This window comes from Fringilla coelebs (genome assembly GCF_963513975.1).
Source record: "Fringilla coelebs genome assembly, chromosome: 1".
Classification (NCBI taxonomy): Eukaryota; Metazoa; Chordata; class Aves; order Passeriformes; family Fringillidae; genus Fringilla; species Fringilla coelebs.
Genome location: NC_140028.1, coordinates 133,417,408 through 133,431,022, shown reverse-complemented (window position 1 = coordinate 133,431,022; position 13,615 = coordinate 133,417,408). Strand labels below are relative to the sequence as shown.

At 41.2% G+C, this 13,615-nt stretch overlaps 1 protein-coding gene across 5 annotated transcripts in view; it reads right to left on the bottom strand.

Annotated features, from left to right (window-relative positions):
- CACNB2 (calcium voltage-gated channel auxiliary subunit beta 2) overlaps positions 1-13,615 on the bottom strand; it is a 242,871-nt gene that overhangs the window by 96,970 nt on the left and 132,286 nt on the right. Inside the window, exon 1 of one of the 5 annotated variants that reach the window (XM_084226956.1) lies at positions 7,165-7,558. The exons of the other annotated variants lie outside the window; for them this stretch is intronic. Coding sequence (XP_084083082.1) covers positions 7,165-7,197 — 33 coding nt within the window. The 5' untranslated portion in view covers positions 7,198-7,558. Of the gene's footprint in view, positions 1-7,164; positions 7,559-13,615 lie in introns of those variants that run through there. 5 annotated transcript variants of the gene reach the window in all.

The window sequence follows — 13,615 nt, the reverse complement described above, 5'->3', positions numbered from 1 at the left end:
GACCTGGATTTATTTTGCACCACATTCATCCACAGCATATACATGTCCCATTTCCTTCACTGAGGACATTCAAGTCACTTTCTTCTAAATATCTCAATTTCTGCATGTAGGGGTCCACTCCAAGCATTATAAATTGATTACTTAAACCGTATGCCATTAGCATCTTTTACCCAGAGGATATCTCTAGCTACATAGGTCTCCTGACATTTAACTAAATAAGAACTATGGATATATGTGGCATCAGAGGGAGGAAGTTGTAAATAATTTCCAAATGCCTGGACACACTCTTACGGTGTGCAGAGGAATCCAAGAATTAAGCATGAAGCTACATAAATCAGGGAAGCCCAGCTAGCTAGCTTGTTGTTAACTCTCTAGTGCCCTGCCTAGATTACTGCTCCTATAATTAACACTTTTATATGGCTACATTAGCTTCATACAAATTACTCAGTGAAAAATAGCCAATTTTTTCTATCAAGTCCTGTAGAATAAATGATGAATATGGAATAGGAAAACTCATGTAATCCTGATCATAAAGTTATCAGGTTAGTTTTTTTCCCCCAAGTCCATGCTGGTTCACATCACTGAGGTAAAGTGCCTTGTGCAGCATGAGGCTGAGCAGTGCATTTCCAGGAACTATGTCATTATCATGGCCATTTCCTTCAGAGGGAAATAAACTGAAACTAAAACCAATAGATGAATTTACAGCTTTCATCAGGCCTTGGTGTTATCAATACACTCAGAAACCAGGTCCTGTGAGAGACCTCCTTCCCTCCTTCCCACTGCTGTCTCACAAACGGAAAAGTAGCTGAGAGATTCAGAGCTCCCTCAAACAGTTTGGTGGGACTTTTAAGTACTTTGTTATTTTTTCTTTGTGTTTGTGAGATGAACTGCACTGGTCCTGCCAACCCAGGCCAGTTTTCACACTCCATTTCTCTTACACTCTACTCCTCAAAGAGGAGTAAACTTCTCCTTTGCTATTTCACCCAGAGCTGGGCATTGGGTTTGGTTTCTAAATGTCAGAAACCATTTGACTTTCACAGGGCTCCCTCTCACACGTGCCTCAGGCACAAACCTGCTTCTCAAACATCATGCACTCACCATGATCCTCCTCCACAATAAGAGGAATGCTCATTCCCTTCCTTCATTGTGTTCAGACACCACTCGGCACTAAATCAGCACAAAAGGATCCAGATGAATTGCAGTCATTGACTTGCCTTTATTTTTTGTTGGAAATATCTATTTCTAAAAGTTATTGCCTGAAGGGAGAAACCTTGCCTTTAATTTCCCCGAGCTCCACACTCCCTAGGAACCTACACTAAAAATCAGGGGTTCTGAACTCTGCCCAAGGGACAGCTGATCCACTGCTCACAGACTCATGTACATAAAAGGGACTACAGCTCATGCCTCCACCCATGGCCTCCACAGAACTCCCCACCTTTTTATTGACTGTTCATATGTTGGACTGTGGGGGCAGAGGTAGGGGAAGGTCAGATATACTATAAATATAAATATAAATATAAATATAAATATAAATATAAATATAAATATAAATATAAATATAAATATAAATATAAATATAAATATAAATATAAATTCTCAAAAATATAAAAGGCTCCATCCTTAGTCACTGAAATTCAAATTAAAGACAGGAGGCAAGGAAATAGAAGCTATATGAAACAAACAGTAACATCATTATTAAACCTTCACATAAACTACAGGACATTAGATTAAATACTGATTTTTCTCTGGGGAAAGAAGTATGGTCACTACAGTTGTGCAAATCACTAACTGGCAAGTACACTGGGTGTCTTGGAAGTAACACAGAAATGACCAATAGTTTCCTCTGCATGGGTTTATTGAGATTTTCCTCTCTAGTGTTTCCCTATTTTAAACTGAAACTGTTTCAGGAGCCATTCTGCTACACCATCAGAACCACCAGCTCTCCCAGGCTTTCCTTGGGGAAATCCCAAAACTCATATGCAGTGCTTAAACACAGCTGTGAAGTCTCTGAGCTAGTCATGGGGAATGATGCCATACAGAATGACCCTCATTTTTCCAATTTAGGAAAGAGAACTCTACTGCTTCTACTCTTTGGCTGCTGCAGAAAATCCACAGGAAAAAGGCTTGCTAAGGGTGACTGTTTCACAAATCTACATGCAGCTCTGGATGTGAGCCCATCTATCTTCACATATAAGCACTTGTTTCTTCCACATAAGAGTACTTCTCACTAAACACACAGTTTCAGACATGAATAGCTCAATTTCTTGTGCAGCTGTACAATATTTGCAGTTGAAAATTAACCAAGTGCTATTGTCACTAGAAATAAGGCAAGTATCTCCTAAAATTTAAAGATAAAGAATCAGAATGTCAAGGGATTTTTGAAAGGATGGACTCATGGCTCTGAAGAAAACCTCAGAGACTGATTTCAATTTGACTGCCTTTCAAGTCTGTACTTCAAGTTACACTCACATGTTGTGCAATTTATCTATCTGAACATAGCATTAGATGTTGTTGCCTTAGGTTGAACTAAGGTGAACATGGCAAAGTCATTCCAAAATCTTATGGTTAAATTTTTACAGTGTTCTGCCACAGGTAATTTGCCAAACCATCCTTGTAATAACAAACATTTTAATTCAATTCAATTGCAATTCAAGGGAGAGGTTCCCAAAGAAGCAATTCTGATTTATTTCCATACATTCCCATGTCAGTCCACAGTATGATGAAAACTACCATTGCTAAAAAGTTACAAGTGACTCTCTCTGATCTTAAACAACATCCTTTTCTCCCTTCACTCAGTTTCTGATGCAAGCTAAGTGGCAATGACTCAGAATAAATACATCACTGTGTTCTCCCTACTGATTTCTAGGACTTGAAATATTTCTAAAATAAGTGGGGTTTTCCCTTGAAAATTAGCCCTATCAGCAGAATGCCTGTACACATAGAATTGGGACCTGTCAGATTCATGAAGAATAGTGAAAAAGTAATTCTTCTCAAACGTGAATGACATTTGACTGCTTCAAGATATTCCCCTCCTTTAGAAATTTAGCAGACAGATTTTTATACTTTTTGGAAGATAATTCTGCCTGGCAGGAGTCATGAGTATAACTGGCATTTATCCACATCATACTTATTATTCCAAAAGAAGTGCTCCATCCTTCAAGAGGACATAGGCAAACTCAATGGAAGTGAAGATTTAATTTAAATAGACAAGTTCAAAACTTTTGCCCGGAGAACACAAGTGACAAATGCTCGAATTTCCAAGGCAACCAAAACATATGTTCTGGACATCACAAGCAATTCACTAGACTTATAAAGAGGTTTGCCACTCTTTTTAAGATTATTTTCCAAGAAAAATATCTCTGGAGATAAAAAAAAATCAAGTTTTGAGTTTCTTAGGAAAGTCAAAAATTGATCACAAAAATCTGAAAGTTACATGCAATAGAGTGAATGAAATTTAATGATTGTTTTTAAATGACCAATAACCAAGAAAACTTGCTGCCTCTGAATTACTTTGCTAAAATAATAGCTTCCCAGTGATCAGGTTTTTCTCAGAAGAAATCCTAATTAACCCTAAACTTACCATCACAGTGTTGGATCATGCTAATACAACAGAGCCCAAAGTCTTGGCCAGGGGAGACTGCTGGTGGGAAGGAGTGACGAAACACTAAAGGTGTCCTGTGCCCAACTGAGGACAAGTCGGTGCCATCAGCCCTGGCACACCTCCATCAGGGCCCAGGAAGGCAGCAGGGATGTGGCTGGAGCTGCCAGCACCCACAGCCCTGGCAAGGCCCACCTGAGGGAGGAAGAGCAGATGTTCTGCAACCATGGGAAATGCTCTGCTGGGCAAAGTGTAGCCCAGGGGCACAGCAGAGCCTCCCAAACTTGCAAACACCATCTGGAGTCCCATCATCGTTATGTGAAACTCAAAAGTCTGTTGGGAGTAAGTTTTAGATGCTTTTGCTTTGGGAGAGTAATGCAGACTATGATCTACCAGGCATCTGTGAAAAGGAGCTCCCTCTTTCTGTTTCATTTTTGATGAACCACTCCATTTCTGTTTACTTTATTTATTTATTCTCTTTAACCAGATGTTTATTTCACAATCAAACAGGAAAAGGCCTAAACATACAAGTTACAGCCACAAATGAGACTGCAGGGCCTGCAGCTTTTTACACTTTCCTGTATTTATGAAATTAAATTGCTAACTATAGTCAAACACATCTACTTTGCCAGGTATGTGGCAAATAATGCCTAAAAAGATTCTATATGTTTATGTCACCGCTCATAAAGAGCTTAATAAACATCTACTTAAAGTTCTAAAATGTAATGTAAAAGACACTGTGCATCCCAAGTTAGAACATTTATGGAAATACTAATGGAAATAGCAAAGGACCACTGCTAATTGGTTTATTATTAATACATTTATTTTTTTATTTTATTTCAAAAATATAGCTTTTGTCATTGTGTCGTGACCCTTTGTTTTTATTTTTAATATGAAGTGGTCATAAACCCCAGCTTTTTTCTTTTGATAACTGATTCTTAAGCTATATTATTTTTGTCAGCTGGGGTTGGTGGGAGAGGTATCAGAGTTGATTATCAGTGCTGTCAGATATCTGGACTTATTATGCACTCAGAGTAAGCTAATAATTCAAGCTTGTTTATACAAAGGAATAAAAAGAAAGTAAAGTGGATGCAGAAGTTGGTAGTACCAGTCTGTGGCATTTGGCTATTAAATTCAGCTGGGTTAGAATACCACCTCAGATACAAATGTTTCTGCAAACGTGTCTGCATGCTCACGTGGACGTGTGTGTGCATATGAAATGCAAACAATGATCACATACGGTCCCATTTCTCTATTATCCTATTTAAATATTGAGTTTTAAGAGATGGATTTACTGCATTCCTTGAAGAGATGCCTTAATGATGCTATATTTCTTTTCATCAGTAGTCTCCTTGCTAGGATAAAAATCAAATATTATATGCATAGCTAGAATTCCTTAAACTTGTTTAAAATTGTTTTAAATTAATAGTAAACTTAAAATTAAAGCCTGAAATTCTTCACTGTCACTTTTCACTCACTTTGTCCTTCAGTGACTCAAATAATTGTGTGGGAAGATAAAACAAATGACTTTTCCACAGTACAGAGCATATGGCTTCATGAACAACAGATCTGTACAGATAGAAGTTTCACATTAATTTAGCTTTTACTGAACAATAAAAGTGTTCTTCAAGCTTTATGTATACCATCAATTCTATTTCACTTATCACTGAGTAAAGCAAACATCTTGGTAAGTCTAGCTGCCAAAATAACACCAAAAAAGTGCATCCTTCTTTTCCCCCAAACTGTCTTGCTCTAAAGAAAAACTAAGAAAAAACCCAAATGATATTTTAGTCTGCACTTAGTGACACATTTTGTTTGAGGAGATCATTACTCTTCAGTTTCAGGGACCTCTAGAGATATCAAGAAGAACAAAAGGAAAAAAAAAAAACAAGAAGGAAATTAAAAAAACCCAACCCCACACCATTCATGGTGGGCTTCTTACTTTTTCTACTGATGCTATTTCACTTTGCATAAGTATGGTGTAGAAAAGGGACTGGGATGAGATGGCTCATGTGGCTGGCAAAGCTGTCTCAAACCTGAACTACTTTCTATGACACAGAATACTTCAATATTTTTTAGAAGCTGAAACAGCATCACAGAAATAGATTGAGATCTGAATCCAAAGCTCTAACACCATTCTTCAGTCATGTAGGTTATCTTCAAGACATTATAAAATTTCAAACTTGCTTGCTATATCATCCAGGAAGTAACTCCACAGGATACAATGAAATGAAGAGCAAAATGCAAAAGTCTGTTAAGAGCAATTTGCTACCCTTTATGAATTCCTGAATGTAACCAATTAAAAAAAAAAAAAGCCTCAAAGTTTGACACTCTCTCTGGCTTTACAATTTTTATACACAAGTAAAAAACATTCTATAGCATAATCACTGCAATGCCCTCTGGCTTACTGCTTTGGAAAAACTAAGTTCTTTTCAGCTCCCTAGCTTGGTTTGTGAAAGTTTGTGCAAGTCACACATACAATAAATGATTTCAATGTGCAGACAGCTGCACTTAAATTATTTTCCTGAATGTCTTCTACATTTGTTGCATCTAAAAAACATATCTGGCTGTAATTTAAAAAAGAAAAAAAAAAGAGGAAAAAAATCCAAAATAACTAAATTAATTCCTTGAAATGTGTTGTAGAAACCAGACTGCCATAAAAGGCCCTCTCATACTTCAAAGAGCAACTTCAATAATCAAAACAAAACATTTGCAATTGCCAGTTACATGCAAAGAATGTAGCACTTTTGAGCTTGTGAAATTTATTTTGATGTCCTATAGTAGAGTTCATAGATATTTTTCGGTGTTATTCTTCCCCAAAGCTCCTCAGATTTGGACTCAGTCACAAATGTGTGTGGGTGGAAGAATCCATCCATTTCGCTTACAATGTAGCACTTGAACCACAAGCTGCAAAAATGCAAACTTTTATGTCAGCTAACAATGTCATGCAAAAGTGTAGAGCTATTAGTGGTTTTCTTCTGGTCTTCTCTGACATCATCAACTTATTTCAAACACTGTTTTACACACGTACTTAAGAAAAGAGTGTCAGATCTTAACGTGGGTGTGTTTGGGTTTTTGTAAGCTAGCTCTTTTGATGGACATTGCAGTACATTACAATGACATGCTTTGAACTTTTGTACAAAAGAAATGGTTTGGCAACAACCCCACAAACATACTGTTAAGGCCAGTTCCGTAACTCCTTGTAGTCTATTTACATTGCAAAGTATGAGACAAATTCTGAATTAATTGGGGGCATGGGTTTGCTTAACTCAGAGTCCAAATAGCCTCGTAATACTCAGTAGTGAAATACTTTCAATACCACCACAATGCAATACACAAGACAAGGAAAGTAAATTCAATATCTACCAAATAGTACCCCACTACTTGAAGAATTTGAAGAAAAATATCATATTTAAAAAGCAATCGAATTGATGAATACTAAAGTTCAAACACAGAAAAAACGATAGTGACAGAAATTCAAAGCTGCCCAATAAACTCTGAGACTGGAACATTAAAAGTAAGTAACAAGTAAAAAAAAATTAAAAAATCACTAGTTTACATCTTACCACTTCGTACTCCTCACTGCCAAAAAGGTACATAGTTACTCCGCGGTCTGACACCAGTTGCCCAGAGCGCCCAGCCGCCTGAAGTCAGATCTTCCCCGGCATCCTCGGCTCCCGTGTCCCAGACGGGCAGGCTTCCCAGGCTGCTTTCCCACGCCTGGGCTGCTCCAGAGGCACCGGGGCTCTCGGGCATGAACTCGGAGTCTGCTGCGAGGGCCGCGGGACCGGCGCGATGGAAAACTGCGAAACTCCGCGGGCGGCAGCGGCAGCCCTGCGGCCGTGCGGAGCCGAGCGGGGCGGGGCGGGCAGCGGGACGGGGCGGGCAGCCCCAGCCGGGGCGGGGCGGGACAGAGGGAAGGGGCAGTGCGGGACAGAGGGACGGAGAGGGACGGGGCAGTGCGGTGCGGAGGGACGGGGTGGGACGGGGCGGAGCGGTGCGGGGCGCGCAGAGGGGCGGCGCGGACAGCGGGACGGGACGGGACGGGACGGGACGGGACACGACGGGGCGGTGCGGAGAGAGGGACGGGACGGGACAGAACACGACGGGGCGGTGCGGGCCACAGGGGGCGGCAGCGCCGCGTTCCGGCCCTGCCCCTCCTGGCCCGACACCACCCAAAGTGTGAGCGGGGAAAGCGCGGCCGGGAGAGCGCGAGTCGGCCCGCGGAGCCGCGGCTCGGACGGGAGGGCCCGGGAGGAGCCGCCGGGGCCCGTGAGGGACAGGCTGCCGCGGCCGGGGCCCGTGAGGGACAGGCTGCCGCGGCCGGGGCCCGTGAGGGACAGGCTGCCGCGGCCGGGGCCCGTGAGGGACAGGCTGCCGCGGCCGGGGCCCGTGAGGGACAGGCTGCCGCGGCCGGGGCCCGTGAGGGACAGGCTGCCGCGGCCGGGGCCCGTGAGGGACAGGCTGCCGCGGCCGGGGCGAGCCGGCAGCACCGGGTGAGCCGCGGGGAGCTCTGTTCACACATACCCCTCACTTCTCTGACCGTGCTGCAGAAACCCATGCAGCTATCTCACTATCTATGTCTTAAAAAAGAAAAATCTCTTCTGAAAAACAAACAAACAAACCAACAGCCCAGAATAGTTTCCCTTTTGCATGTTTCGCTCGGTTCATTGCTTCCTCGCACTGATTAGTCCCAGACTGCTCTGTGAACACGCTGTAACTTTATCTCTGTGCCACAATGGCACTCAGGTAACTGAAAAGTTACACCCGCCGCCTCCAGCGCACGGGAAGCGGATCCGGCACGGCATACCACACCGGGACAGAAGAATGCAAGGACTCGCCTCGCTCCTGGCCAACTTCTAGTCGAGGCAGAGCAGGCAAGAAAGAGAAAAAAAGCCAAAGAGCAGGGTAAAACACAACTAAAAGACTTCAGAGACCAATTCCCCAACTGCATTCCCAAACTAATATTAAAATGGGGCTTAAAAATAAATCCCAATAAAAATGGTGTAGGAATCAAGCATAAAGTAAACCAGGCGCACAGAAATATTGCCCTCTGGGAAAGGCTGTTCTTTACAACTGAGGAAGAGGCCACCAGTTGGCATCCAGTAACACAACCCTGTTTTCAAACAGCACTATGGAACCCATCCCTTCTCAGCTCAGTCCCCTCAATTCTTTATAGTTCACACTGCTGCTAGCACTATATCCTATAACCAGAACTATACATAAACACTAAGAGAAAAATGTGGAATATGTAATTTCTTAAGGAGGAAATGTGTGGGTGTATGCTTGCCCATTTAGATCTATAATCAAGTTAATATACACAGCATCTCATGACAAGATATAGCATTGAAAACCAGTTTGTGCTACTCAATTTCCTTCTCTTCCACAGAAGAAAGAGAACAAGACCTCTTTCCTAAAAAAACAGCAAACGAAGCAGTTCAAATACATTGTAAATATCTTCCCTGCTCCTTCCCTTGCGTCATTCCGTGCTTTTTTAAAATACACCTCTTGACTAACTCAGTTTCTTCGCGTGAGTTAGTAGGATATTCTTCTCTCAATCTGTTTTCTCTGTCAAAACAGACCTTTTGTCCTCTGTTGACTATATGTGATGTGACTCATGAGTCTGGATTTTTTAATGTTCTTGTATGTAACCACAAGCAGAGTTAAACCCAAGAAAACGGTTGGAAAAGGGCAAATCAGAAGTCAGAAGACATTAATTTTATTTCCAACCATATGTTTACAAAATAGTTTAAATCTGTCAGCTGAACTGGTCACTTTGCATTATATCAGTTGCAAATTATGCTTCAAACAAATAATATCATAATAATTTATTCCCAGAGCGTAAATAAAACATGCACCATTCCTGCATGGAGGCTAACAGGCATCAGACACCTCTACTGGAATGTAATCACCACTTGTCCAAGATGGTTGCTTCTATTGACGCTGAATGAGTGTGGTCACAGACTCTTATTAGCTTTAATGTAATTGCCCAAGTTTTCCCACACAGTGTTTTTAGTGTGAAACCACACCTGTCAATACTGGCAAAGCCAGTGTCATCACACATTACTTTGCTTGTCTGATACAGCTCTTGTAAGCAATTGAAATTTGGGTGTTGTGGCTAGATTGCTCCCTTTTGGATATGGCTCTCACAACTAATTTAGAGAAAAGGAAAACCAGCAGGAACATTACAAGTACTCCTAACATCAACAAAAAGGAAAACATATTGCTTTCTATGTATTAAAAATTATGGTAATTTTTTTAAAAATCTTTTCATCAGCTCCTGTACTTTGGCAACGAATATGAAATCTGGGAGGACTGCAGTTCGCATATACTCAACAGAGACTTAGGGCATTATTCAGGCTGTCACCATAAGTGACTTTCATGTCACAAGTAATTCTCACTACAGACAGCACAAGCAGCCAGAGTCTGGCAGCTTGGACAGTAAATAAGCTGAATTGCTCATTGCTCTCTTGAATTGAAACATCATGACAAGTACCAAAGTCTGTCTCAGGGCTCCACAAAGCAAATTTGCATATAGCTTTTATGGTTCAAGAATTTAAAGTCTGCAAAAACGCCACCCCTGTTGAGGGTGTTTAAACTTAGCAAAGCACTTCTGGATGACCTGTGCTCCTCTCCCAGCTAACTGACAGCACAGGGTTTTTGCTGCACATGGTTCCCCCGTAGCTGAGTGTGGCTAGGGATTGGCCAGCAGAGGGTGGGCAGCATCTCACCAGGGCTGAGCCTTGCAGCAAGAATGCCATGATCCAGAAAGAGCAAGCAGAGAAGTGCAGGAGATGGAGGGGTGCATAGGAGGCATGGAGAGGGAAGGGAGAGAGAGGCTGGAAAAGAATCTGTAAACAATGGGGCTGAATGGGTGGTGGGATGGGAAAAGCAGAAAACCAGAGGGCAGAACAAGGATGGATGCAGCAGTGTAACCCACAGGGAGGAGAGCCTAGAAGCCAGGCTAGAAGACAGGAACTAAGGTCCTGCAAGAAAAATGGTCATGGTAGGCAGGGAGCCCAATAGGACTTGAAAAGGCCTTCATAGAGACAGCTGGCTACCTGACCAGCCTAAAGCTAGGAGGTAACCACGAAGGAGTGGAATGGTGTGGAGCAGGGCAGAAATGCTGAGATGGGATGCCTGGGCAGAAGTGGCTGATTAAGCAAATACAGGCCATTAGAAAACCTTGAGTTGGAGGCTTCAGCAAGAGACAAAGTTCTACTCTATTTCTGGGATAGAATGGAACTGGGATGAAGGCAGAAAGTGTCAAAAGCACAGAAATACATCTAAAAAATGGTAGGTGGAAACAAAGCTAAGGGTGGAATTGCTCCTCTCCCCAGCTGGCGCTTTCCAGCAGGACACAATCTTGCAGATGTCTGACACAGGGCTAGACCAACACGACTTGATGAAGACTGGACCTTAAGAACCAGCATTCAGACTGAAGAAAAATAAAATACTGTGACTGTGAGAGTCAAGACTACAGTCTGAAATGATGAAGTAAATCACAAGGATAAAGTAAATCCCTTATTCAATATATACAAGCACTTTTAAAGTAGCTCTTGCTCATCTGTGGAAGCAACACAGCAATAGCGATATTAATTACGTGTTAACAGAGGCAAACAGGTACAAACACAGGTATGTCAATATGTGTGGAGTTTGTTTTCCCTGATTGCTTCCCTAAGTTTTGTTCCTTTCATAAAATTCTATTAAGATGTACAGTATCTGGTGGAAGGGGAATAAAGAAGACAGAGCCAGACTCTTCTCAGTGACTCTTAATGTAAAGGCAAAAAGAAATTAGTATTGATTGAAATATAGGAAAATACATTTGGACCCAGAGGTTTTTTGTTTGGGGTTTTTGGGGGTTTTTTGCGTGACAAGGTTTGTTTTGTTGTATTTTTTTATTTTACTGAGGGGGTGAGAAAGCCCTGGCACAGATTGCCCAGGGAGGTTTTGGAGTCTTGATCCTTAGAGATAGTCAAAAGCCATCTGAAAGTGGTCTTGGGTTACCAGCTTCAGGTGGCCTTGCTCTGAGCAGGTAACTGGAATAACTCAAGAGGTTCCTTTTCACCTCAAGCACTCTGTGAAATTAAAAATTATCTGATTCACATTGATATTTTAGGGATTCCATCTCTCCATTTTAATTTTCAGGGATTATGTATAATGACTTTTCCGATTGTCAAAGAGAAGAGCATTTAACTCTGGTATTTAAACCCTGACCCATGTCTTTTAAGTATAGCTATGAACTGTCTACACTATAAATAGCTTTGTATATCATAGTACTTCAACACAGTGCCTTTGGGAAAACAAACAGAAGAAAATGCTGACATGGTTGTCAAGGTTAATAGACTAAACAGACCTTTCTTGATAAACAAGAATCTTTCAGCTTGTATCCAACAGTAACAACATTTTTTTTTTTTTTGGGAACTCTATGGAAAGCAATTGACTCTCTCTTACCTAGTTCAGATTCAAATTCAAATCCCAGTGAAGAATGTCAACAGCTTGTAACACCTTTACACAGCTAGCAACAAGAATTGGTAAGGAAACTATTGCCAAAAAACTCTGAATAAGCTGTTCCCTCTCACACATGGCATGAAAGAGCAAGAGCTATTGCACTTTAATTACCCTGCATCCAAACTATCCCATTCCATCCCATCCCACACCAGCACTGAATAATTTCTTAACAAGGTTATTTATATGTGAAAATTATGATTAGCAACTAATTTCTTTTTTTTTTTTTCCTATGAATTTTAGCTCTCCCATTGATTTTCTCCCATAGTGGTCTTTCTAACTGCAGGCAACACTCTTCCAGCAGCATAAACTTAAATTTTCACGAGTGTTACTGCCCTGAAAGAGCTACAGCATGGATCTGAAGCCCAGGCTGCCTTGTTCCTCTGGACATCAGCACATTTCGAAGAATGGGTCTTTTCCAGCTCTTCTCATTGCCACTGTAACTCTCTGATCCCTGTGTGATGGCAACTGCAATGTCTCAGCAGTTAAGAACAACTCTAGCAGGACTCCACATTCTAAGAAACATCCGAGTGTTTTATGAAAATTATAGGACTGCCTCAGCAAGGAAGACTGAGAGCATGCTAACCCAGGAAAGTTAAAAGCTTGCTCATAGCACCAAATGTGGTGCTCAGACAGTTTCATGACAGGTTAAGCAATTCAATTGGAGTTTCCCAGACTTGTGCTTAAACATCCCTATTTTTGTGCAGGGGGTAGGCAAGGAGGAGGTTGGCAGGGCCAGGACACAATTTAGACCACTTCCTTCTCTTGAATGTTACCTTCCTTTCTTTTAAAAGCATCCCTCAAAAGAAATAGCATAGTTTGGGGCAAGTTAAAAGGGGTTTTTTTTTGTTTGTTTAATTTTCATATCAGCCAAAGTGATAGGCAGCATCCCAGAACATGGTGCAGATTCCAAATTATCAAGATACACTGCATTAACTTCCAGAAGACTTGGTATTTCTTTCCTGAATTTATCCATTTTACATCCAACCACAAAATAAAAATCCATCTCCTTCCATAAAATTCCACGCATCACGTAGGATGCTTGTAATTCTCCCTTACAGATGGTGTACATCTGAAAGAGGGTTGTTAAGCAAAATTTTATTCTGTGAGATTTAGTTTAGGTATATAATAAACCAGTGTCAACTAATTCAAGATGCAATAGTGAAAACACTTCCTTAAGATTAATGTCATATCTTAAATCTCAAAACCAAGCTTCAAATGAATGAATAATAAATTCTGAAAGTATGCCCATGGAAGTATAGGAAGGCTATATAAATTTTATTTTTAAACATTAAAACTGCTTATCATTTTCAGATTGTTATTGGTTATTATGGTTACCATTCTCTAACACAATCCAATCTGCCTGCACTTTTCTATTTTGGGATACAGCAGTGATAATATTAACAGCAGACTTCTCAACTTGCAAACATACATACATTAGGGGCACATGCTATCTCCTGCTGCACTGAAAGATAACGTGAGTATGTTCTCACAGTGCCACAGAAATAA